The sequence below is a fragment of the Balaenoptera physalus genome, assembly GCF_965194825.1.
Source record: "Balaenoptera physalus genome assembly, chromosome: 12".
NCBI classification, from domain to species: domain Eukaryota; kingdom Metazoa; phylum Chordata; class Mammalia; order Artiodactyla; family Balaenopteridae; genus Balaenoptera; species Balaenoptera physalus.
This window is the reverse complement of record NC_138897.1, coordinates 69,946,545-69,969,599: the sequence shown is the minus strand read 5'-3', so window position 1 is coordinate 69,969,599 and position 23,055 is coordinate 69,946,545. Positions and strand designations below refer to the sequence as shown.

The 23,055-nt window shown below is 57.5% G+C and overlaps 3 protein-coding genes across 7 annotated transcripts in view; 1 reads left to right on the top strand and 2 right to left on the bottom strand.

The window, feature by feature from the left end:
* Window positions 1–8: 8 nt before the first annotated feature.
* FAM246C (family with sequence similarity 246 member C) lies at window positions 9–13,829 on the top strand. Its single transcript, XM_082417247.1, has 2 exons — window positions 9–8,753; window positions 10,335–13,829. Exon 2 carries the CDS (start codon window positions 12,233–12,235, stop codon window positions 12,899–12,901), a length of 669 nt encoding a protein of 222 aa, XP_082273373.1. The 5' UTR covers window positions 9–8,753; window positions 10,335–12,232; the 3' UTR covers window positions 12,902–13,829.
* A 212-nt stretch (window positions 13,830–14,041) lies between these two features.
* On the bottom strand, window positions 14,042–17,765 carry LOC309639700 (carbonic anhydrase 15-like). The gene is given in 11 exon segments (XM_082417252.1): window positions 14,042–14,238; window positions 14,240–14,314; window positions 14,393–14,559; window positions 14,644–14,670; window positions 14,673–14,709; window positions 15,048–15,140; window positions 15,241–15,300; window positions 15,302–15,399; window positions 16,043–16,213; window positions 16,732–16,767; window positions 17,022–17,765. Coding segments are annotated over 11 exon segments (960 nt in total). The 5' UTR covers window positions 17,089–17,765; the 3' UTR covers window positions 14,042–14,109.
* A 112-nt stretch (window positions 17,766–17,877) lies between these two features.
* Window positions 17,878–23,055, bottom strand: part of DGCR2 (DiGeorge syndrome critical region gene 2) — a 71,852-nt gene continuing 66,674 nt past the window's right edge. For 3 of the 5 annotated variants that reach the window (XM_082417237.1, XM_082417235.1, XM_082417233.1), the window contains 3 exons: window positions 22,780–22,950; window positions 21,842–22,078; window positions 17,878–20,571 (listed from right to left, as the gene is read on the bottom strand). In XM_082417237.1, the coding sequence (XP_082273363.1) occupies window positions 20,315–20,571; window positions 21,842–22,078; window positions 22,780–22,950 (665 nt within the window). In that variant the 3' untranslated portion in view covers window positions 17,878–20,314. The remainder of the gene's footprint in view (window positions 20,572–21,841; window positions 22,079–22,779; window positions 22,951–23,055) is intronic. The other 2 variants (XM_082417236.1, XM_082417234.1) reach the window with 1 other exon arrangement.

Genomic DNA, 23,055 nt, shown 5'->3' with positions numbered 1-23,055 from the left:
TGACCTCTGTGTGAGATGGACAGAGCCCCACGGGCAGCTGCTGGGTCCTGACACTTGACCTACCAGTTGCCCCATCCCCAGGGATGGGAGTGGGTCCATTTCTCTTTGCTGGGAAGATGGCTTCCTTTGCTCGGGACCACCCAGAACTGGAGGGAAGGGGCCCTCAGGAAGGCCTGCACTCGGCCCCTGGGCCTTTCTTCTGACAGAGGGGAGATGGGGTGGGGTAGAGTGAGGGTAGGGTTTGGGGGGAGGGGTCTGCAGACTCCCCAGTCTCCCCATCCTGGGTAGAGAGGCGGCCACCCTGAGGGTCCCGGAGTTCTGGGAGGGTGAGACCCCTACTGGGCTTGGCTGGGAACCTCCATGGTGAGGCCCCGGTGCTATGGGCACAGAAACAAGGACGAGGGTGGGGGCGCCACAGGGCTGGAAAGGGTGGCTGCTCACTCCCAGGCCTTGCTGAGTGGGGACCCAAGGCCAGGGTGGCAGGTACTGAGCGGCTGTCCAGCTCGAAGAAGGGAGCGAGTGCCCTGTGCAGTCCAGGGCAGGAGGGGCCGTGGCATCCAGGGGCCTTACACTAAGACCCTCGCTTTTCAAAATTGAGAAGTTAATCGAGCCTGAGGAGAGGGTCGTGGGAACTTCTGATTCAGTCAGAAACCCAGCTTCTGAAGGGGGTCGGGGACGTGGCGGCGGGGGATGTTCTTGTGGGCCTGAACCCTTAACCTGTGGGGTGTGATGCCACCTTGGGGTAGACAGTGTCAGAATCCAGTCGAATCTTCAGACACCCTACTGGGGTTGGAAACTTGCTTGTTATCATGGGGAAAATCCTCCACGCATCTGGTGACCAGGAGCGTCAGAAGTGAAGTGTTGTCTGTGAAGGGAAGGGAAAACACAGGGAAGAAAGACAAGTCGGGTACAACTGGGTTTTTTCCTACACAGGAAGGAACACACTGAGTTTTCCCCTTTACACCTCCTTGGGGGCCAGGGGCAAGGCGGGGTGGTGGTGGTGGTGGTATCTGTGACCTGAGGCTCAAGGAGCAGGACACACACTGGCCCCCAGGCAGGAAGCTGTTGGCATGGTGGGCAGGAGGGGGCGTGTCCCTGGGGGCAGGTCCAGAGCCCAGGCTCTGCAGGGAGTGGGCAGGAGCCCTTGGGTTGGAGGGTGAGGGCAGAGGGGGTTCTGATCAGACGTAGGTTTGTTTTTTTTTTTTTTAAAGGAACATTTTTTAAAATAGATCTTTATTGGAGTATAATTGTTTCACAATACCGTGTTAGTTTGTGTTGCACAGCAAAGCTAATCAGCCATATGCATACACATGTCCCCATATCCCCTCCCTCTTGAGCCTGCCTCCCATTCTCCCTATCCCACCCCTCTACGTCATCGCAAAGCACCGAGCCAATCTCCCTGTGCTATGCTGCTGCTTCCCACCAGCCAACTGTTTTACTCTTGGTAGTGTATAAAAGTCGATGCTACTCTCACTTTGCCCCAGCTTTGCCCTCCCACCCCATGTCTTCAAGTCCATTCTCTATGTCTACCTCTTTATTCCTGCCCTGCAACTAGGTTCATCAGTACCATTTTTTTTTTTTTTTTTAGATTCCATATATATGCATTAGCATACGGTATTTGTTTTCCTCTTTCTGACTTACTTCACTCTGTATGACAGACTCTAGGTCCACCTACTCCACTACAAATAACTCAATTTCCTTTCTTTTTATGGCTGAGCAATATTCCATTGTATATATGTGCCACGTCTTCTTTATCCATTCATCTGTCGATGGACATCTAGGTTGGTTCCATGTCCTGGCTATTGTAAATAGTGCTGCAATGAACATTGTGGTGCATATCTCTTTTTGAATTATGGTTTTCTCAGGGTATATACCCTGCAGTGGGATTGCTGGGTCATATAGTAGTTCTATTTTTAGTTTTTTAAGGAACCTCCATACTGTTTTCCATAGTGGTTGTATCAATTTACATTCCCACCAACAGTGTAGGAGGGTTCACTTTTCACCACACCCTTTCCAGCATTTAATGTTTCTAGCTTTTTTGATAATGGCCATTCTGACCCGTATGAGGTGATAGCTCATTGTAGTTTTGATTTGCATTTCTCTAATAATTAGTGATGTTGAGCATCTTTTCATGTGCCTCTTGGCCATCTGTATGTCTTCCTTGCTGAAATGTCTATTTAGGTCTTCTGCCATTTTTTAACTGGATTGTTTGTGTTTTTGATATTGAGCTCCATGAGCTGTTTGTATATTTTGGAGATTAATCCTTTGTCCATTGTTTCATTTGCAAATATTTTCTCCCATTCTGAGGGTTGTCTTTTTGTCTTGTTTATGGTTCCCTTTGCTGTGCAAAAGCTTTTAAGTTTAATTAAGCAAGTCCCATTTGTTTATTTTTGTTTTTATTTCTGTTACTCTAGGAGGTGGGTCAAAAAAGATCTTGCTGTGGTTTATGTCAAAGACTGTTTTTCCTGTGTTTTCCTCTAAAAGTTTTATAGTGTCTGGTCTTACATTTAAGTCTTTAATCCATTTGGAGTTTATTTTTGTGTATGGTGTTAGAGAGTGTTCTAATTTCATTCTTTTACATGTAGCTGTCCAGTTTTCCCAGCACCATTTATTGAAGAGGTTGTTTTTTCTCCATTGTATGTTCTTGCCTCCTTTGTCGTAAATTAGGCGCCCATATGTCAGTGGGTTTATCTCTGGGCATTCTATCCTGTACCATTGATCTATATTTCTGTTTTTGCACCAGTACCATACTGACTTGATTATTGTAGCTTTGTGGTATAGTTTAAAGTCAGGGAGCCTGATTCCACCAACTCCGTTTTTCTCTCTCAAGATTCCTTTGGCTATTCGGGGTCTTTTGTGTTTCCATACGAATTGTAAGATTTTTTGTTCTAATTCTGTGAAGAATGCCATTGGTAGTTTGATAGGGATTGCACTGAATCTGTACATTGCTTTGGGTAGTATAGTCATTTTCACAATATTGATTCTTCCAATCCAGGAACATGGTATATTTTTCTGCCTGTTTATGTCATCTTTGATTTCTTTCATCAGTGTTTTATAGTTTTCTGAGTACAAGTCTTTCACCTCCTTAGGTTTATTCCTAGGTATTTGATTCTTTTTGTTGCAATGGTAAATGGGAGTGTTTCCTTAATTTCTCTTTCTGATTTTTTGTTGTTGGTGTATAGGAATGCCAGAGATTTCTGTGCATTAATTTTGTATCCTGCAACCTTACCAAATTCATTGATTAATTCTAGTAGTTTTCTGGTGGCATGTTTAGGATTTTCTATGTATAGTATCATGTCATCGGCAAATACTGACAGTTTGACTTCTTCTTTTCCAATATGTAGTCCTTTTATTTCTTTTTCTTCTCTGATTGCTGTGGCTAGGACTTCCAAAACTATGTTGAATAACAGTGGCAAGAGTGGACATCCTTGTCTGGTTCCCGATCCTAGCAGAAATGCTTTCAATTTTTCACCATTGAGTATGATGCTTGCTGTGGGTTTGCCATATATGGCCTTTATTATGTTGAGGTAGGTTCCCTTTATGCCCATTTTCTGGAGAGTTTTTATCATAAATCGGTGTTGAATTTTGTAAAAGTTTTTTCTGCATCTACTGAGATGATCATATGGTTTTTATTCCTTAATTTGTTAATGTGGTGTATCACATTGATTGATTTTCGTATATTGAAGAATCCTTGCAATCCCTGGGATAAATCCCACTTGATCATGGTGTATGATCCTTTTAATGTGCTGTTGGATTCTGTTTGCTAGTATTTTGTTCAGGATTTCTGCATCTATGTTCATCAGTGATATTGGTCTATAATTTTCTTTTTTTGTGATATCTTTTTCTGGTTTTGGTATCAGGGTGATGGTGGCTTCATAGAATGAATTTGGGAGTGTTTCTCCCTCTGCAAATTTTTGGAAGAGTTTGAGAAGGATGGGTGTTAGCTCTTCTCTAAATGTTTGATAGAATTCGCCTGTGAAGCCATCTGGTCCTGGACTTTTGTTTGTTGGAAGATTTTTAATTATGGTTTCAATTTCATTACTTGTGATAGGTCTGTTTATATTTTCTAATTCTTCCTGGTTCAGTCTTGGAAAATTGTACCTTTCCAAGAATTTGTCCATTTCTCCGTGGTTGTCCATTTTATTGGCATATAGTTGTTTGTAGTAGTCTCTTATAATCCTTTGTATTTCTGCAGTGTCAGTTGTGATTTCTCCTTTTTCATTTCTAATTTTATTTTATTTATTTATTATTATTATTTTTTAATTAATTTATTTATTTTTGGCTGTACTGGGTCTTCGTTGCTGCATGCGGGCTTTCTCCCTAGTTGTAGTGAGTGGGGGCTACTCTTCGTTGCGGTGCACAGGCTTCTCACTGTGGTGGCTTCTCTTGCTGCAGAGCATGGGCTCTAGGTGCATGGGCTTCAGTAGTTGTGGCTCACGGGCTCTAGAGCGCAGGCTCAGTAGTTGTGGCGCATGGGCTTAGTTGCTCTGCGGCATGTGGGATCTTCCCGGGCCAGGGCTCGAACCTGTGTCCCCTGCATTGGCAGGCGAATTCTTAACCACTGCGCCACCAGGGAAGCCCTGAGGTTTTTCTTGTTTCTTGAGGTGAGATTGAATTGTTATAAACTTCCCTCTTAGAACTGCTTTTGCTGTGTCCCATAGGTTTTGGGTCATTGTGTTTTCGTTGTCATTTGTTTCTGTTTTTTTTAAATTTCTTCTTTGATTTCTTCAGTGATCTCTTGGTTATTTAGTAGCACATTGCTTAGCCTCCATGTATTTGTGTTTTTTTACAGTTTTTTTCCTGTAATTGATTTCCAATCTCGTAGCATTGTGGTCAGAAAAGATGCTTGATACGATTTCAATTTTCTTAAATTTTCCGAGGCTTGATTTGTGACCCAAGATATGATCTATCCTGGAGAATGTTCCATGTGCAATTGAGAGGAAAGTGTATTCTGCTACTTTTGGGTGGAATGTTCTATAAATATCAATTAGATCTATCTGGTCTATTGTGTTATTTAAAGCTTGTGTTTCCTTATTTGTTTTCTGTTTGGATGATCTGTCCATTGGTGTAAGTGGGGTGTTAAAGTCCCCTGCTATTTCTGTGTTACTGTTGATTTCTCCTTTCATGGCTGTTAGCATTTGCCTTATGTATTGGGGTGCTCCTATGTTGGGTGCATAAACATTTATAATTGTTATATCTTCTTCTTGGATTGGTCCTTTTATCATTATGTAGTGTCCCTCCTTATCTCTTGTAACAGTCTTTCTTTTAAAGTCTATTTTATCTGATATGAGTATTGCTACTCCAGCTTTCTTTTGACTTCCATTTGCATGGAATATCTTTTTCCATCCCTTCACTTTCAGTCTGTATGTGTTCCTAGGTCTGAAGTGGGTCTCTTGTAGACAGCATATATATGGGTCTTGTTTTTGTATCCATTCAGCCAGTCTGTGTCTTTTGGTTGGGGCATTTAACCCATTTACATTCAAGGTTATTATCAATATGTATGTTCCTATTACCATTTTCTTTATTGTTTTGGGTTTGTTTTTGTGGGTCTTCTTCTTCTCTTGTGTTTCCTGCTTAGAGAAGTTCCTTTAGCATTTGTTGTAAAGCTGGTTTGGTGGTGCTGAATTCTCTTAGCTTTTGTTTGTCTGAAAAGCTTTTGACTTCTCCATCGAATCTGAATGAGATCCTTGCTGGGTAGAGTAATCTTGGTTGTAGATTTTTCTCTTTCATCACTTTAAGTATATCCTGCCACTCCCTTCTGGCCTGCAGAGTTTCCACTGAAAAATTAGCTGATAACCTTATGGGGCTTCCTTTGTATGTTATTTTTTGTTTTTCCCTTGCTGCTTTTAATATTTTTTCTTTGAATTTAATTTTTGTTAGTTTGATTAATATGTGTCCTGGTGTGTTTTTCCTAGGATTTATCCTGTATGGAACTCTCTGTGCTTCCTGGACTTGGGTGACTATTTCCTTTCCCATGTTAGGGAAGTTTTCCACTATAATCTCTTCAAGTATTTTCTCAGACCCTTTCTTTTTCTCTTCTTCTTCTGGGAACCTGATAATTCGAATGTTGGTACATTTAGTGTTGTCCCAGACGTCTCTGAGATTGTCGTCAACTCTTTTCATTCTTTTTTCTTTATTCTGTTTCTCAGCAGTTATTTCCACCATTTTGTCTTCCAGTTCACTTATTCATTCTTCTGCCTCAGTTATTCTGTTATTGATTCCGTCTAGTGTAGTTTTCATTTCAGTTATTGTGTTGTTCATCTCTGTTTGTTCTTTAGTTCTTCTAGATCTTTGGTAAACATTTCTTGTATTTTCTCAATCTGTGTTTCCATTCTATTTCTGAGATTCTGGATCATCTTTACTATCATTACTCTGAATTCTTTTTCAGGTAGATTGCCTATTTCCTCTTCATTTGTTTGGTCTTGTAGGTTTTTATCTTGCTCCTTCATCTGTGACATATTTTTTTGCCATCTCATTTTTTTCTTTTTTTTAATGAGTGGGATTGTGTTCCTGTCTTACTGGTTGTTTGGCCTAAGGCTTCCAACACTGGAGTTTGTAGGCTATTGGGTAGAGCTGGGTCTTGGTGCTGAGATGAGGAACCCCGTGAGACCTCACTCAAATGAATATTCCCTGGGGTCTTAGGTTCTCTGTTAGTCCAGTGGTTTGGACTCGGATCTCCCACTGCAGGAGCATCCCCCCAACCCTGGGCTCGTGAATCAAGATCCTGCAAGCCCCATGGGGTGGCAAAAAAAAAAGAAAAATAACAAAGTAAAAAATAAAATTAGAAAAGGAAACTAACAGATATGTTAGAAAGAATGTAAAAATTAAAAAACAGATGAATCAACAACTGGAAGGTACATCAGTACCACAATAGTAAAAAAGAGGAGGAGGGAAAGGAAAAAGAAAAAGTGGGGGGTGGGGAGGAAAGGCCTTGGATGTGCAGAGTGGGGGCTAAGCAAGGGTGAGGTTTGGGTGGTGGGCAGGGCCAATGCTCAGTACTCACAAGGCTGGAAAAGGCCCTGGGGGCTGTGGAGGGTGGGACTTAGGCTCAAGGAACAGAAGGGGCCCAGGGTGCCCCCCACCTAGGTCTCAGAGAGCCTGGGACCTCACCTGGGAGCCCAGCAGGCTTCCTGGACTCAAGTGGGTGGGGCAATCACCCTCCACTCCTCTCCTGCTCCTCCTGCAGGGCCCCTCCTGCCTGCCTCTCCTGATCTCCCTGGCCTCCCTCCTATGCCCCCAAGGACCCACGCAGCCTGGAGGGGGCTTGGAGGGCAGGGGACCAGCCTGGGAGCTCGGCAGGCTCCCCATGCCCAAATGGGTGGGGTTAACGCCCTCTGCTCCTCTCCTGCTCCTCCCTCAGGGCCCCTCCCGCCTGCCTCTCCTGATCTCTCCAGCCTCAGGGGCGCTGATCTTGCCTGGCCTCCACTTACGTCCTACTGGTTCACTTTGGGGTTCCTCTCGTCTCCTTGGGGGTCAGAGTCCCCCACCAGCGCCCGGCAGGCACCCTAGTTGTGGGGAGATGCTAACTCTGCGTCTTCCCACACTGCCATCTTGACTCCTCCCTCACAGGAACATTTATTTATTTATTTATGGCTGCATTGGGTCCTTGTTGCTGCACCAGCTTTCTCTAGTTGCAGCGAGCAGGGGCTACTCTTCGTTGTGGTGTGTGTGCTTCTCATTGCGGTGGCTTCTCGTTGCGGAGCACGGGCTCTAGGTGTGTGGGCTTCAGTAGTTGTGGCACACGGGCTCAGTAGTTGTGGCTCACGGGCTCTAGAGCTCAGTAGCTGTGGCACATGGGCTTAGCTGCTCCGCCGCATGTGGGATCTTCCCAGACCAGGGATCAAACCCGTGTCCCCTGTGTTGCCAGGCGGATTCTTAACCACTGTGCCACCAGGGAAGTCCCCAGACGTAGGTTTAACAGGCTTGCCTGAGAAGTTCAGGGCCAAAGCCAAGGACTGGAGAAGTGAGGCCAGTGGGGGTATGGTGACTCTGTCTGGGGGGCCAGTGCAGCAGCAAGAAGCGCCAGGGTCTGGGGTGGCCGGGAGGGTGCAAGTGGAAGGGCACAGCCAGCTCTGTCAGTGCTGCTAAGAGATCAAAGATGAGGACAGAGAGGTGACCTTTGGCCACAGGGAGGTGGAGGGGCTCCTGATGGGGCCCAGCCCCATCCCCCAGGAATGATGAGACGAGGTCCATCCCAGGGGTCAGTCGAATGGAGACCCCGGCTCAGCTGGCAAGAGAAGGGGGACCCCGAGGACCCCTGCATGGGCAGTGTGCCTGTCTGTGGCAGCCCTCCCTGCTCTGCCCCATCTGTGGGTGGAAGGGTGATGCAGAGTGGTGACTGGCCTCAGCTGCCCAAGGTTGGGGAGCTTGTCCCATTGAGAGCCGAGGCTGGGCCCTCGGGGCACACACAGATGCTGGCATGCCTGATGCCCCACCTGGGGCAGGTGGGGGGCGAGGGGCCCAGCCCAGACTGGTCAGAGCTACTCCAGGCTGCTGACGCCAGGACCAGGCAAACAAAGCCATTACCAGGTAATGAACTCATTACTGAGGTCAGGCAAGGTCAATACCGGGTAATGAGTTGCCCCCCACAGAGCCACCTGACCCAGAACAGTTCCCAGGGAATGCCTGGGTAGCTAGAGCCACCAGGAGGCCATGGCACAGTTCCAGGGCCTGGTGGGCAGGGGGTGTTCAGGGGCAAGCTGTGCCCGAGTCCAGCGCCCACAGGAAGCCCCGTTCCAGCACTAGGATCCAGAGTGAGTCACTTCCCCTCTCTGACCCTGTCTTTTAAGGAGGGACCTCAGGCCTCAGGCCTCCCCTGGCCGCTGCACGCCCTCCTGCCTCTGTCGCCTCTGCGCCCTCACCGTCTCCTGGCCAGCAGAGACTCGTCTTGGGCTCTGACAGGGGTGGGGGTGGGGTGGGGAGAGACAGGCGAGGCCACAGGGACCACCAGTGGCCCGTGAGGCAGGATGAAGCTGCCCAGAACTGTGCTGAGCGATGGCTTGAGCCAGACCTGCCGGCTTAGTCCACCGAGGTCCCACAACATGGCCTGCACTCTGGGGGTTGAAGGGCACCATAGCCTTCCCTTCCCTAGAGCCCAGAGCCCGCGGTCCAGGCCCCTGCCAAGATGGCTTGCTCACCCTCCAAAGGCCCAGCCAGTCTGGCCAGATGGAGAGCACAGCCCCTACCCTAGAGCCCCGGGCCACACCACCCCTTCCAGGACCAGCTCCAAAACTAACCCCCATCCCACCCGGTGGGTGGCCTGCACAGAGGTCCTGTCCCCCTTGGGCCCTTGCCTGGTGTGCCCCACCCCCCAACACAGGCCCTCAGATCCTGCCGGCTTCAGGACCGCCACCTGCCTCGCCACGTCCCCCGCTTTGCCAAGAACCTGGTGGGCCTTCAACTGCAGAAGACAAACACCTCTGTGCCCTCAGCACCCACACCCCCCCTACCTCGTGTGGTTGGGGACCTGGGGACCTGCATTACCAGATGCTCCCCTGAGGACTGTGGGCTACAGTCGCATGGCTGCTCCCTAGCCGCCCCCCCAAGGCCACCAGAGCTCCTCCAACATGCAATGCCCTCTTGGCTCCCGACTGCCCTCAGGCTCTGGGAAAGAAAACCCGCCTAGGTGGCTGCCAGGGTTTAATTGCAACAGAGTGCAAGGGTGACCACAGGGAAGTCACAGGGAGTGACCACCCCCTTCTCTGGGCAGAGGCTGAGCCCAGGGCAGTCTCTCCTCCCTGAGTTAATGAGCAGCTACTCGCCCACCTTGTCTGGTGGGAGGGCTGGCCTGAAGGCACAGAGCCCGGCCGGGGACAGCCCGGGTGGGTCGGTGGCTTCCCACAGACACGGCTGGCCTGGCCCCTGGCACACAGAGAGGGACGGGATTGGGGAGGAGCTGGGCCTGTCAGCGCCCCCATGCAGGGAGCCCCCTGGCAGGCTGGCTTCAGGGCTGTGAGGAACTTCCGGGAGGACCTGGAAAGCAGGCCTGTGTGCAGCCCCCCACCCAGCAGCTCTGTCCCCTGAAGGGACAACAGCCACTTGGCTCTGACCAGCCAGCTCCGGCCAGGGCACTCCAACCCGGCTCCGCACTGCAGGCCTCACCTGCGCCCTGGCCTCTCCACTGATGAACATGGGGCCAGGGTCACCACAACTTGCTTCCTGATGCTCACTGAATTTGACCTCTGGGGATCAGAGTCGTGCTGACCGCCCCTGCCTGTTCGCCCCAACCAACACATCTGCAACACCCCTCAGGACCCATGGGGTCCCCAGGGCCTCCCCTCCCAGTCTGTCTTTGCTCCTATCACACCCCCTCCTTCGGCCTCTGTCTTCCCCAGGCCCAGGCTGCCTGGGCAGCCCACTCTAGGCCCTTCTGGCTCTCACATCCCTAACTGCTGGTCGGCAAATCTGGAGTCCCTCCCACACCCGCTCCCACTCTCTTGGCCTCCCTGCTGTCCCCTCCTGGGGACCTGAGGGCCTCCTGCATTTCACAGGTAAGCCTCAGAGAGGGCAGAGCCCTCGGGTCACACAGCCGGGCTCCAGCAGGCCTGGGGAGGAATCCAGGGCTCTTGTGTCAGTCGTACTTTAATTATGGAGGGGAGGGTGGTGGTGGGTACGGTTAACAAGGCTCTAGGGAGCAGCAGAGCCACAGGCTGGAGGTCCTGAGGGGCCAGGTGACTCAGCAGGAATGGAGGGTCAGAGGGGTTGACAGAGGACCAAATTCTCCCCTCTCCCTGCACCTTCCAGAGCGACAGGCTCCAATGAATGAATGAACCGAGGGGATCCAGGCCTCTTCACAGTGGCCTGGGGCCAAGGCTGCCCAAGAACAGGGTCGACGGCACCCCCCAATCTCACACACACACGCACACGTAGGCACAGAGCTGCAGAGAGGGTAGGCCCCGGTGGGCCCTGGGGACACAGGCTCCAGTGGCTGTCTTGCCATCTGCCCTCCCAGCCCAGCCTGGATCCATGCCAGGCCCTCCCTCCCCACAATTTGCTGGGGAGGCCCCAGGGCATCCAGAGTCCTAACTAGCCCCTTGGGTGCCGTGAGCACAACATGTTGGCAGGGGATACTGCCTTCCAGAGAGGCCCACAGCACACTGCCCACGGCCCGGTGATGGGCACGGGCAGCAGTGCATGTGCCAAGGCACCAGGGTGAGAATGAATGGGGTGCAGTGGTAAAGTGGGAGGGACAGGAAAGCCAGCAGGGATGGCCGTGAGGGCCTTGAATGCCAGGCAAAGGAGGTGCACAGCTGGCCAGGGGTGGGGTGGCCCCACCCGGGACTCTCAGCCCCAGATTCATTCACCCAAGGACTTCATCCAACATCCAGCCCGCTCAGCACCACTGGGCCCGTACTCAGGATCCTACTGTGGATGGAGGTGGACAGAGAACAGAGCCATTTAATCATGATTGCGAGGGTGCTGTGGGGGAGGGGCCTGAGTTCCCTGGTAGGCGGTGAGATGGTCAAGGAAGGCTGCCCTGGAGAAGTGGGATGAGTGGGAGCAGCCAGGCGAGGGGGGAGCAGGGGGCACATTCCAGGCCAGACAAACAGCCTAGGAAAAGGCTTAGGGGGTGAAGACAGTCACTGGGTTAGAGGAGGAAGAGGACAGGGTCAGTGCACACAGCAGCGAGGGATGGGCTGGACCTCCAGCAGCCTCCTGAAGGCAGGGGCCCAGCAGAGAGCAATAGGGATCTTGAATTCAGGGGCAGAAGTGCATGTTGTGTGTGGGCTGTAGGGGAGCAGTGCAGAGATAGCAGCCTGGACTGTGGTATGGGAGGAGGTGGCCCCAGCCAGTGAGGAGGGCTTCAGGCCGTGACTACACCTGCCTTCCCCTGACTGTGATGGGGACTGTGGCTTCGAGCAGAGTATGTGAGCTCGGTTCCCCACTTGGGGTTGGGCGCTTCCACGTCCCTATCACCTCTGCCCAGAAGCCTGTTCAAGCCCCTTGTTGGGACCCACTGACGGCGCAGCACCGCGGGCAAGTCCTGCACACTCAAGCCTTTGGCGTCGTTCCCCCGGTTCCCCGGGGCCCCATTCGCCAAGGTTTCTGCCCTGCCGGGGTTCCGCGGGCCCCAGGCCAGATTCCCCGAGGCCTTGGTCGTTCCCACAGCCGTCCCGGAGGCCCTCTCCACGGAGCGTCTCCCGGGCCCCATTGATCGCTAGGCTACGGGCTGGGGCTCCGGCCCGGCCGGGCTCTGGAGGCGGCGGTGGCGGTGGAGGCGGCGGCGGCGCGGATGGCGGCAGAGCCCCGGCGCCCGTGGGCCCAGGCGCGCAGCGCGTACGGTGCCAGTGAGGCGCTGCGGCGCGCGGTGGGCCGCCGGCCGGACCCCGGGCCGCAGCCCCACAGGCCGAGCCCCAACGAAGCCCGCGCCCCAGGCCGCCTGGCGCGCCCGCGGTGCCAGCTCCGGGCTGAGGCGGCGGCGCGGGCCGACGCGCCCCGGCTGCCACGGCTGGTGGAGCGCGCGGGGGCCGCGGCGGGGGCCGGGGAGCCCGAGGAGGCGCGCAGCCGCGGCTCCGTGTGCTCCGTGTGCGGGGAGCCGCGCGGCGGGGCCACCTACCCGGCGGGCGTCTTGGAGGTGAGCGAGCGGCAGCTGCAGGAGGGCCTGGCGGCCGTGCGCGCCGAGCTGGGCGCGGGGCTGGAGGCGCTGCGCGCGGAGCTGCGGGCCCAGCTGGACGCCCTGCGCGCGCTGCTGCCGCCTCCGCCACCCGCTCCCCGCGAGCCCCGCGTTCCTCGCGGCCCGGCCCTGCTGCGGGCGCTGGGCACCGTGAATGCCCTGGCTGCGGGCGCGAGGCCCACCGACAACGCCTCGGACAGCCCGGCCGACGGCGGCGCGAGCCGGGCCCCGGCCCGGAAGAACCTCAAGAAGACCCCGCCCGGGGCCCCGCAGGGCGGCGGGGATTAAGCGCAGAGAGAGGGAGCCCGGGGCGAGGGCCTGGCGCGCCGCCGCCGCCCGCCGCGGGGCTTTGCTACCTGGGACCGGCCAGGTGGCTCGTGGAGCGTGGCTTGGAGCGAGAAGGGTCCTCCGACGCCGCCGGCTAGCGCTCTGGTATCGGAAGGGGCTGGGGAGTGCGGCCGGCTCTGCGCAGCTGGAGCCGGAGTCCAGGCGGGGGTAAGGGTCGGGCCAGGGGTATGTCAGCCTCCCGGAGTGAGCGCAGCGGGAGAGCCCAAGGTCTCCTCTGTCTGGGGGAGGTGGTTGCAAGTGTATTTTCTTGAAGGGTTTCAGGGAGGAGGCCGGGCCTTCATGCAATGGGGTGGAGAGTGTGACCTACACACCAAGTGACAGACACCGGGGACACGTGGGCTGCTGGGACACTGTCACCTGGACACAGGTTCACTCAGGACAGTGTCACTCGGATGTACGAGCACATTCTACCGTGGGCCCTGGACAGCAGCCTAACTCTAGCCAGCTTCACTCCCCTGACAGTCGGGCTCACCCTCTACTGGACAGCGTTGCCTGGACACAGCGCATCTGGTCAGCGCCCCCTGGACTCTCAGCTTTGCTTTGACAGTGACACGGAGGCCACTTACCTTAAGTAGCCTCACCGCAGGCAGTCACCCGACAGCAGTGTCTCTCCAGTGTCAACCTACATCAGACTCCACAGCCCACCTTCCCGGAGTGTCGCCTGGGTCGGGTCTCACCTGGTACAGACAGCCCTTCACTCACTGTCCCTGTCATCAGGACCCACCACTCTGTGCTGCAGAGCTGGGATCCAGCAGCTTCTCACCTCCTGGCCTCTGGGAAATGGCAGCTGGAGGCATCACTAAACCACACAGTGTCTGGGGTGGTCAGCCAGCTCGTTTGTAAAATAAAATAGTAATCTTAGGCTTTAGCAGGTGGAGTTTCTCCTTCTGTCTCATCGGGGGATTCAGGCATAACGTGTAGGATGGGAGTGGGGGTGCCTTCTCCCCGAGAGGGATCTGGGGAGGTCTGGGGTTCTGGATGGGGTCTGGGACTGCCTGTGGTGGTGTCGGGAAGGGTGGCACAGGAGGCCTCCGTGGGAGCTGCGGTGCGCCCAGGCCGCCCCCCTCCCCCCAGCCACAGGGGGCCAAGGTCACTCTGTGAGTCGTTTATTGCGGGAAGGTGGTCGTGTCTACATCCTAGGGCCCCTGTCAGAGCCACAGGCTGAGCCCCAGGCCCAGGAGAGCCCCGTGCTCTCGGGCCGGGGTGGGGGCTGCCGCGCGTACCGAGGCGCTGGGGAAAGCTACAACCCTGCGTAAGCCGAGAGGCTGCTGCGGCCGTTAAGTCCTCCGTGAGCGGCGCGGGGCGGGAGCGGGGGGCGGGCCCGGCCTGGGCCACGATCCGGAACTGGGCCACCTGAGGGTGTGGGGCGGAGGCGGTCAAGGCGCGGCGCACGGGATTGCGGGGCGGGGCGGCTCGGGGCGGGGGTTGTACCTGCGCGCGCCCGATGGGGACCGCGTCCTCGAAGACCGTCCAGAGCACCACGGGCTCGCAGCACCGCGTGGTCAGCGACCCCGCGTAGCGGTAGAAGCGCGAGAGGCCAGAGGCGCCCAGCAGCAGCGAGGCCAGCGGGAAGGTGGACGCCAGGTTCACGGAGGCCCCTGGGAGAGAGACGGCGGCGGGTTGGAACCAACCTCCCGGTGTCCGGCCGCCCCGCCCCCGCCGCGGGGAACCGCGCCCCTCACCGCGCGCAGACACATTCTTCAGGCCCAACAGACGGCCGAAAAGTTGGCGTTCTCAGAGTCCTGATCCTGGGAAGGGGGCTCCAAGTGAGAGGGGCTCGAGCGGGGGTCTTAAAAGGGGGGAACACTGAGGGAGGTGTAGGGGAGACTAAGTGGGAAGACAGGTGAAGGGGGTTTGCTGGGGGGAGGGCCACCCCCACTGACCCTGCAGGTCCACGACTCCTCACTGGCCACACCCCCTCACAGAACCTGGTCATCCTATAAAGCCTCTAGGGGCCCCAATGCCCACCCAAGATTACACAGGCCACCTGCCCCCTCTACAGACCCCCATGGACCCCCTTTCTTGAAAGCAGGCTGTCACACAGCAGCCCCCCTCCCTGCCAGGAGGCACACGGCCCCTCCCTCACCGTCAAGAGCACGGCCAGCAATGCCAGACCATCAGGGTGACCTCGGGCCTCCCCTATGCTCTGGTACCGGGTGTTCATATGGACCACGTGCATCTGGGGAGACACAGACTATGGGAGGTAGCCAGCTACTCCCACCAGGCTGCCCTGGCCTCCATGGGGCACTCCCGCCACCCCTCCCCAAGACCAGGCCCACCTCCATGGGGTGGTGCTGCCCGTCCAGGCTGTGCTCTGAGACTGCTCGCCCGGGGCCCCCGCCAGTGGAAGTGCAGCTGCAGGGCACGGTACGCTGGTGGTGGCAGCCTGGCGCCCTGCATCTCCAGCAGGCTCTGCGGACCAGTGTCCGTGCAGAGCACTGAGGGGGAGGGAACAAATGACACCCTCTCTTTCCCGCACTCAGCTGCCCTCGTGCCATTAGAGCACAAGGTGCGAGCAAAGGTACCCCCTCAGGCCAGTCTGCCCCCTGGCTGGGCCTCTTTGGAACTACGACACCCTGGGTGTCCAGGCCCCTCTGCTGGCTGGCCAGGTGGGGCTCCACAGACTGCAGTGGAAACCCCCGACCCTGCAGGGAGGGGAGAAGGCGGCCTCCCATGGCGGGGGTCCTGATCCACCTCAGCTATGGGATTGTTGGGGGCTGTGGTGACTCCAGAAGTTCTGACCTCTGGGTACGCCCTGACTTCTGGTCCTCGGGGACAATGGCTGATTGCTACTGGTAGGGGGTTCCTGGCACCTCTATGTGGGGGTTCCAGACCTCCATTGGGGGATGTCTTGACCACTGTGTGTGGAGCTTCCTGTGCCATTTATGGAGATTTTGATTCCTGTGGGGGCATTCCCATCCTTATGTAGACGCTCTTAACCCATCTGTAGGGGTTCCTGACCCTTGTGGGGAGTCCTTGGTCTCTGTAGGGTGTCTCATCTCCTGTGTGGGGATCCTGATCCTTGTGCAGGGGGTTGCTGTCCTTGTCTGGGGGAGGGGGGGCCTGACCCAGGGTGCTGACCTGCATGACCATCATTCTCCAGGGTCCACGGGCCTGGAGGTGCTGAGTCATAGCTTTGGAAGATGAAAGGTCCAAGGGTGGGGTCCCACTGGACCCGGTGAAGGTCGATGTTGATGGGGGACTGGCCTGGGCCCCCACAGGCTGGGGCCATCTCCTTCCAGTGGGTGGGGCCTGGGGGAACAGGTCTAGGTCTCTAGGGGGGCTGAGACATGGGGGTGCACAAAGGTGGCCCTCCTCCTCCCCCCACACACACCCAGGGAAGAGCCCCCACCTGACAGGTCACAACTGCCACCCCCCCAAACCTGGCCTGGCCATAGTGTTTGCAACACCATCACAGGTACAGCCCCTGCAGGCAGCTGCTCCACAGGGAAGGGGCCTGGGAAAGCCTCCTGGCACCCAGTCACATGCCAACTTTGGGGACCTCCACGACCTGCTCACACGTGGGCTGGCCACACGGCACGCTTATGGGTCCCACCTGATGTGAGCAGCTTGGCACACACAGCAGGACTGGAGAGCACAGCAGCCACAGACCCGGACACACACACAGGGGGACAGTCATACACACGCTGTGGGCTCCCAATCGCTGCGACCCAGGACTACAGACAGAAAACCCGCAGAGACCACAGAAGTGCAGTGGACACAGGACACAGACCAATGCCACACAGCCTCACACAACAGTCTGTCCTCACCACACTTTCCGTCCTGGGAGTCATAGCACCAGGCACCTGCAGACGGTGGGAGGGGACTGGGCTGACGCAGGCCATCTGGGCCCTGAGCGCCATCCCAGCCGGGGTCCAAGGGTGGGAGCACAGGGCTTTGGCCAGTGGATGCCAGGCAGACCCTATTCTCCTGTCGCCCCAATTCCAACCTCTCCTCCCCAAAAGACGCCCCCCCGCAACTAGGGGCAGGGCCTAAAGCGGAGAAGAGGGAGCGTCCGGGGAGGGTAGGGCAGAGCAGAAAGGCAGGGTCCTGTGCTCACCCTCCGAGTCGGCGCGCACCACCAGCGGCACGGCGAGGAAGGCGAGCGCCAAGTCTGGGGACCGCATGGTGCTGCAGTAAGTGGCGGAGGACGCGGGCCGAGGAAGCCAGCGAGGGCGGTGAATTTACCAGCGGGGTGAGTTAGGGGCGTGGCTGAGTCCTGGGTGCTCCAGACGCGGGGAGGGTCGGAGGGGCGGCGCCTCCAGTGGGGAGACAGCTGGAGCTCGCCAGGCACTCGATCCCGGGGCGGGGACGGCTGCCAGCCACAAACGCCGGCGTCGACCCAAGCTGCACGCTTTCACGGAACCCCCACCCCCCAACTATTCCTGGGTGGGGGGATGCTATTACTATGCCCATTTACAGATGAGGAAATGGAGGCTGGAGACCAGGAGCCCCGCCCCGCGAGTAGCCAGGAGAGAAGACGACGCACAGGAATGCGCTCGGCGGGCGCGCCTTCCCAAGCGCGAGTGCCGCGCCCCGACCCCCCCAAGGCGCTGTCCGCGGTGCTGACCGGACCGCCCGCCGCCCCGCAGGTGTTCAGGCCCGAGGGCCGCCTCCCCAAGCCCCCAGGGGCCTCACCAGTGCCTTTCCTAAACCAACCCCTTGCCAAGCCAGCGCGAGGACCCACCGAGGCTGAGTCCCCTGGGCGCCCTCTTTCCTCACATCAGGAACTGAGAAATTATTGAAAAGACCACCGTCAGAGAACGGAAGGGATAGGTATCTCAGAACCCCACGCCTGCCCTGGCTTCCAGAGGTGGCCCAACTCCTCCACAGAGCCACCTCTGCACCTGTCCCTCGGCCCCAACTTGGCTGGAGCCTCCTGCTCCAGCTGGGGCCGCACCGAGGACGGACCACACTTCTTCCAGAACACAAATTTATTTGGCATTCGGATGAAATGGTTCTCACAGCATCTTAGAAAAGAATTAGTTGCCAACCCAAACAAAATAAACCCAAACTAAAAACCCTTAGTGAAAGGAAAACATAAACAGGCCTTGAGACAATGGCATATAGACACCCACCCCCACCAAGCAGGTCAGCAGCTCTCACAGGAGCACAAGACTCTCAGCCAGGGCTGGTCGGGATTCATCTGACCACGGGGCACAACCAGATCTTACGATGGTTGGCCTAGGCAGAAGGCCGACCCCACCTCTCCCCTTGCTCCCCCACCCCCACCGGAGCTCAGCCCCTGGGGCACTAGCTCCTGGGGACACTGCGGGCAGCAGGCAAAGCCTGAAGCAGTGCTGCACGTGGGCTGAGCAACCCCAGAGCCCTGGCCTGTCCAGAAGCAGGCCCCCCTCTGTGGCCCCCACGACCTGCTTCAGGCCACCTCCTTAGTGACTCCCACACGCCCAACTGGCCCAGCAGTCCTTCAGTCCCCAAGGAAGTCCCCAGTCCCACACATCTAGTGCCAGCCACCCTGCCCTGTACACACGGGTCTGAGGCCTGGGCCAGAGACATGGGGGCTGGGAGGGACCCTCAGCTGTTGGGGCCAGGCCCCTCTGGGGCTCCACGGGGGAGCCCACTCCAAAGCAGGAGTGCTCAGGACCCTCACCTAGCACCAACAAGGCCTGTGACAGCTGCTCTGTGCCCAGAACACAGTGGAGGCAGGACACGCTTTCTGCTTTGTCTTCAGCAGCCAGTGCAGCCACTCTCCAGTCCCAGCCCTTGGCAGGGGGAGTGCAGGCCTGCTCGGCACGCAGCCTGCCCGTGTGGGGCCGCCTGCAGCACTCTGGCTCCTGTGGGCCGAGCCCCGGTCTGTGGGCAACTTGAGAAGCTCATGCTGCCCAGGGAAGAACAAAACGGTCCCCAACGAGAGACTGTGAGAATGTGTCCAGAAATAGACTGTGCCAGCGAGGCCTGTCACCACAGAGCACCCACTTCAAGTCATCCCCCACTCACTGCTGGTCTGGGAGGGCGCGAGGGGCCAGGGAAGGGCTCCCTGCTCTCAGCTGAGGGCCACGCCTCGGGGCCGCCCAGCACGCCATGGCTGGCCCTGGAAATGGGGGCCCCAGGCCTGAGTCCCCCTGTACCGCCACCACCTGCAAACACTTATAGACACACACACACATACACACACAGATACACATGCACACAACAAAGAAAAGATCCAGACATTCAACATAGAAAAGATATGAATGTGCTAAAAAATCGCACAAAACCCGCTTAAACTCCAAACCTCAGAAATGCTAAAACCCCGTGTCAGGAGACAAGACCACTGCCCAGAAACAGGCAACAGTGACCCTCAGTCAAAGGCCCCCCAGGGTAGGACACCCAGCACCTTGCTGCTGGGGACAGGAAGGTGGCATGTGGCCACCGGGCACCTGGCTCCAGGGGTGGCGGTGGTGGGCAGCAAGTGGACTTCCGGGAGGTGGACAGCCCAGGATGTGAATTTCAGCCATCCCTCCCCCTAAAGACACAACCCTTATGGCACAAACAAGGTGGGGTGGGGGCAGGCCAGGCCCAGGGGCAAATTCAGCAGGAGTGGGGGCTCCAGAGGGTAGCAGGCAGGAGCCAGCCCCGGTGGCGGATCCAGGGCCAGGACACTCATGCATGGCTAAAGGCCCCAGCCCGACCCCAGAGCTGCCCAGGGTGGGCCACGCATTGCGATGCTGGGGAGAAAATGGTTGGGGTGGGGCCCAGGCCTCCTGGTGTGGAACTGGGCTTCACGGAGCCCAGCTGGAAAGACAGTACAGAGTCCAGCCTCCTTCCCAGCTGTCCTCCTCAGGGCCTCGGGCACCAGGCCAACCCCCAGCCCCCACAGCGGGATGTTCACAACTGGACCTGGGGGACCACCCCCAGAGCAGTCCTTGTGGCAACAACCTCCAAGGCCATCTGTCCCGACTGCACTGACAGTCCTTAGACACCCGCCACCCGGGCACGCCTTCTTGAGTGGCGGCTGGCAAGGCGCGCACGGCAGCCCGGGCTCCTCTGGAGGGCGAGTGGCAGCAAGCAAGCCCACCAGAGCTGGAGTGTCCAGCCCCGCTAGATCGTATGGCGCCTCCTTTGTTCCCTGCTCCTGACACGTGTGGTCTCATGAACTCTGTCATCCTTCTGCCGTTTAAAAAGAAAAAGTGACCCAAAGCTACGCGTGTGTTTGAAGCCCCCAAGGACCCTCGGGCAGGTGCTGGCGCCCTGGGAGCTGGCGCAGTGTCTGTGTGCCCGCCATCAGGGGTGCAGCTGTGCAGCTGGGTCCAGGCTCACTCAAGGGCCCCTCAAGTCTCCCAAGGAGATCAGCATTTTTCTCGATAGCAAACAGGTGCTCCCTGCCCATTTGGGCTGTGGGCCCGCCGTCCTCTACACCACGGTATTGAGGGAACTTCGGCTGTGGCGGCCGCCCCCCGGCAGCGCCTCTGTGGCCAGGGCACTGCCACTCTGGGCAGGGTCAGGGGGCACGAGGAGGACACTGCTGCTGTCGGCTGAGTCTTCCAGTTCGGCCAGAGAGGCCCTGGGGGTGGGCAGGGGCTGCTCCAGGCGCCGGGGTGCTGCACCCTCACCACCACCATCCCCTGTGGTCGGTGGGGCGGCCTCTGCTGGCTCAAAGGCGTCATCATCTGTGGGAGGAGATGGGGGTCAGCAGGGGGTGGTCCCGGCTCAGGGTATGCTCTTCCTGCTTGCCTGCTCCCACCAACACCACCGGGCAGGGGACAGCCTGCCCCACAGGGCTCCACCGTGCTCACCCTGTACCTTTGCCATGCAGTGGGCTGCGTGGGGCTGGAGCAGGGGTACAGCCGTGAGCAAAGCATGATGTGTGCGTAGGGGACACGCTTTGACTGAGTCAGCAGATCAAAGGGAGGGGAGGGGGAAACCCTCTCAGACTCTGGGGGTCCAGGCAGGGCTCACATGTGTTAGACATGGGCTGGAACACGGGGGCAAGTGCGGGAGATGGGCCAGAGCAGGCAGCCCAGCCAACTGTCTGGGGTCTGCAGAACACCCTGGTCTGAGGGAGACCTGGTGGCAGCCCCTCCTTATTCCCGCAGATGCTCTCTGAAAGCTCAGGGCTCAAGGACCCAGCACCGCCGTTCCCCTGGCCGACACCCCCGGCCCAGCAGTCCTGCCGTCCTGCCCCGGGGAGCATTTGCTCCCCTGCAGCCTGGTCTACGGAGGCATCTGGGACTCGCTCCCCCAGAAGCATCCCTTGTCCTACCCACCCTGGCCCCCTGGATAGCATATTGTGACAATCAAGTGTCCCAAGGACAGAGGTCAAATCCAAGGCTTTCCTGCCTGTGCAGACCACAAAGGACGGGACTAACTGACGGAACAGACCAAGAACACAGCAGTGCCAACCTTGCAAAGCCCAGCCTGCTGTGTTACATGTGTGCATGTGTGTTTAACACACAGGGAATCGAGATGGGACACCTGCGTGCACACCAGGGACAGGGACAGGTCGGGCCATGGGCAGGACACCTGCTGTTCTTTCTGCTTCGCCTGTGAGGAATGATTTTCCACAGTATCAGATGAACAACAGACTCAAGTGACCGCTGGACAGGAGGGCATGCCGAGGGGGTGTCTCCTCAGCTCACCACACGTGCACCATGCCTGACAGCCCAGCGTCCGGGCACCCCGCTCCCCACAGGGCCCTGCTGAGGGGGCTCCGAGGGCTGCTCACTAACAGGAGTTCCCGGGAGGGAGGCAGGGGCAGGGAGACCACTGCCAGTGGCCATCTGCAACCCTGGGAAGAGTGTGCCCACCCCAGACGGTGGGACCATCTTAAAGGGAAAACCAAAGCAAAAGCAGAAGGCCGGGCAGAAGTTGGGGGGCCACAGGGCCTTGGCCCGCATGCCGGCTGGTTGTGACCCACGGCTCCCTTGCCCTGGGGGTCACCTGCAGGGTCGTAGAACATGCTGTCCGGGTTGATGGAGGCCTCGTAGGGTGGCGGCGGGTCATCGGGTTGGTCGATGTCCGGGTACTTGTACGCGGTGTAGGGAGGGGGAGGGTCATGGAAATGGAAAGTACCGCCTTCCCCATCGTCGGAGAGGTGCAGCGGTGTGAGGCCCGTGCCGAACCCATCTGGGCCATAATCAAAGCCAGGGATCCTTCGGCCAAGGTTGAAGTGGTGCACTGGGCGGTCGGAGAGAGAAACAAGCACGGAGCCGTCACTCCTGGGCTGGACCTGCCACGTCCAGGCCCAGGGCACCACACACTCCGATAGTCACACGCCTGTGTCCAGCTGCTACCTGCCATCCACACTGGGAGCCCCACCCACCAGCTCCGGCCCGCGGAAACTGGGCTCTCAGAGCATCTGGGCCTGACCCGCGACGGCCTCGGCGTGCTGCCCACCCTGCAGCTCCATCTCCAGGAGGGCGCACCGTGACGTGGGGCCTTCAGACCTGACACATGTGCCCTCGGAGGCCCTGGGGCCCTAACACAGCAGCTGTGGTCTCTCATCACCATGATCCTCAGCCCGCCTCCCCACAGGGGCTGGGAAGCCTCCTGGCTTGCTCACTGAGACAAGGGGGAATCTCAGAAACTCTACGCAGGCACAGGCTGTGGCAGAGAATGTGGGCTGAGGAGAGTGGGCCATGCTCCCTAAGCTGCCACCAGCCACGGGTGTCCAAGGTCTTTACTGGGCAGGCTGCCCCGGCAGGTGCCCACACACCCTGGGGGGCCAGGGCTGGCGCCCCTCCCACCACACTCGTGTGGCTCAGCCCGGGAGTGGGAGCAGGAGCGGGCAGGGCACAGCTGCCGGGCAGCCCTGTCTTCCTCCTCCCTGCCCTGGGACCGCGGCTGAGCCGCTGTGGGCGGCAGGGCTGGGCACTCACGGTTTGCTCCAATCAGGGACTCAATGCGCTCCCGGCGCCTCTGGCGCAGCCGATGGACCATGAAGAGCAGCAGCGACAGGATGAGGAAGGAGGACACGCAGCTCACAATCAGACGCATCCCGCTGGCCATGGAGTCCAGCAGGCTGCTGCCGTCTGTGAGGACGGGGAGAGCTGTTCTCAGGAGGGGGGTTTGCCCCCCAGGCAGTGTACCTCCTGCCCCTCCAGCACCAGGCCCCGCACACAGCCACCAGGACGCCGCAGCCCGACCTCAGCCCC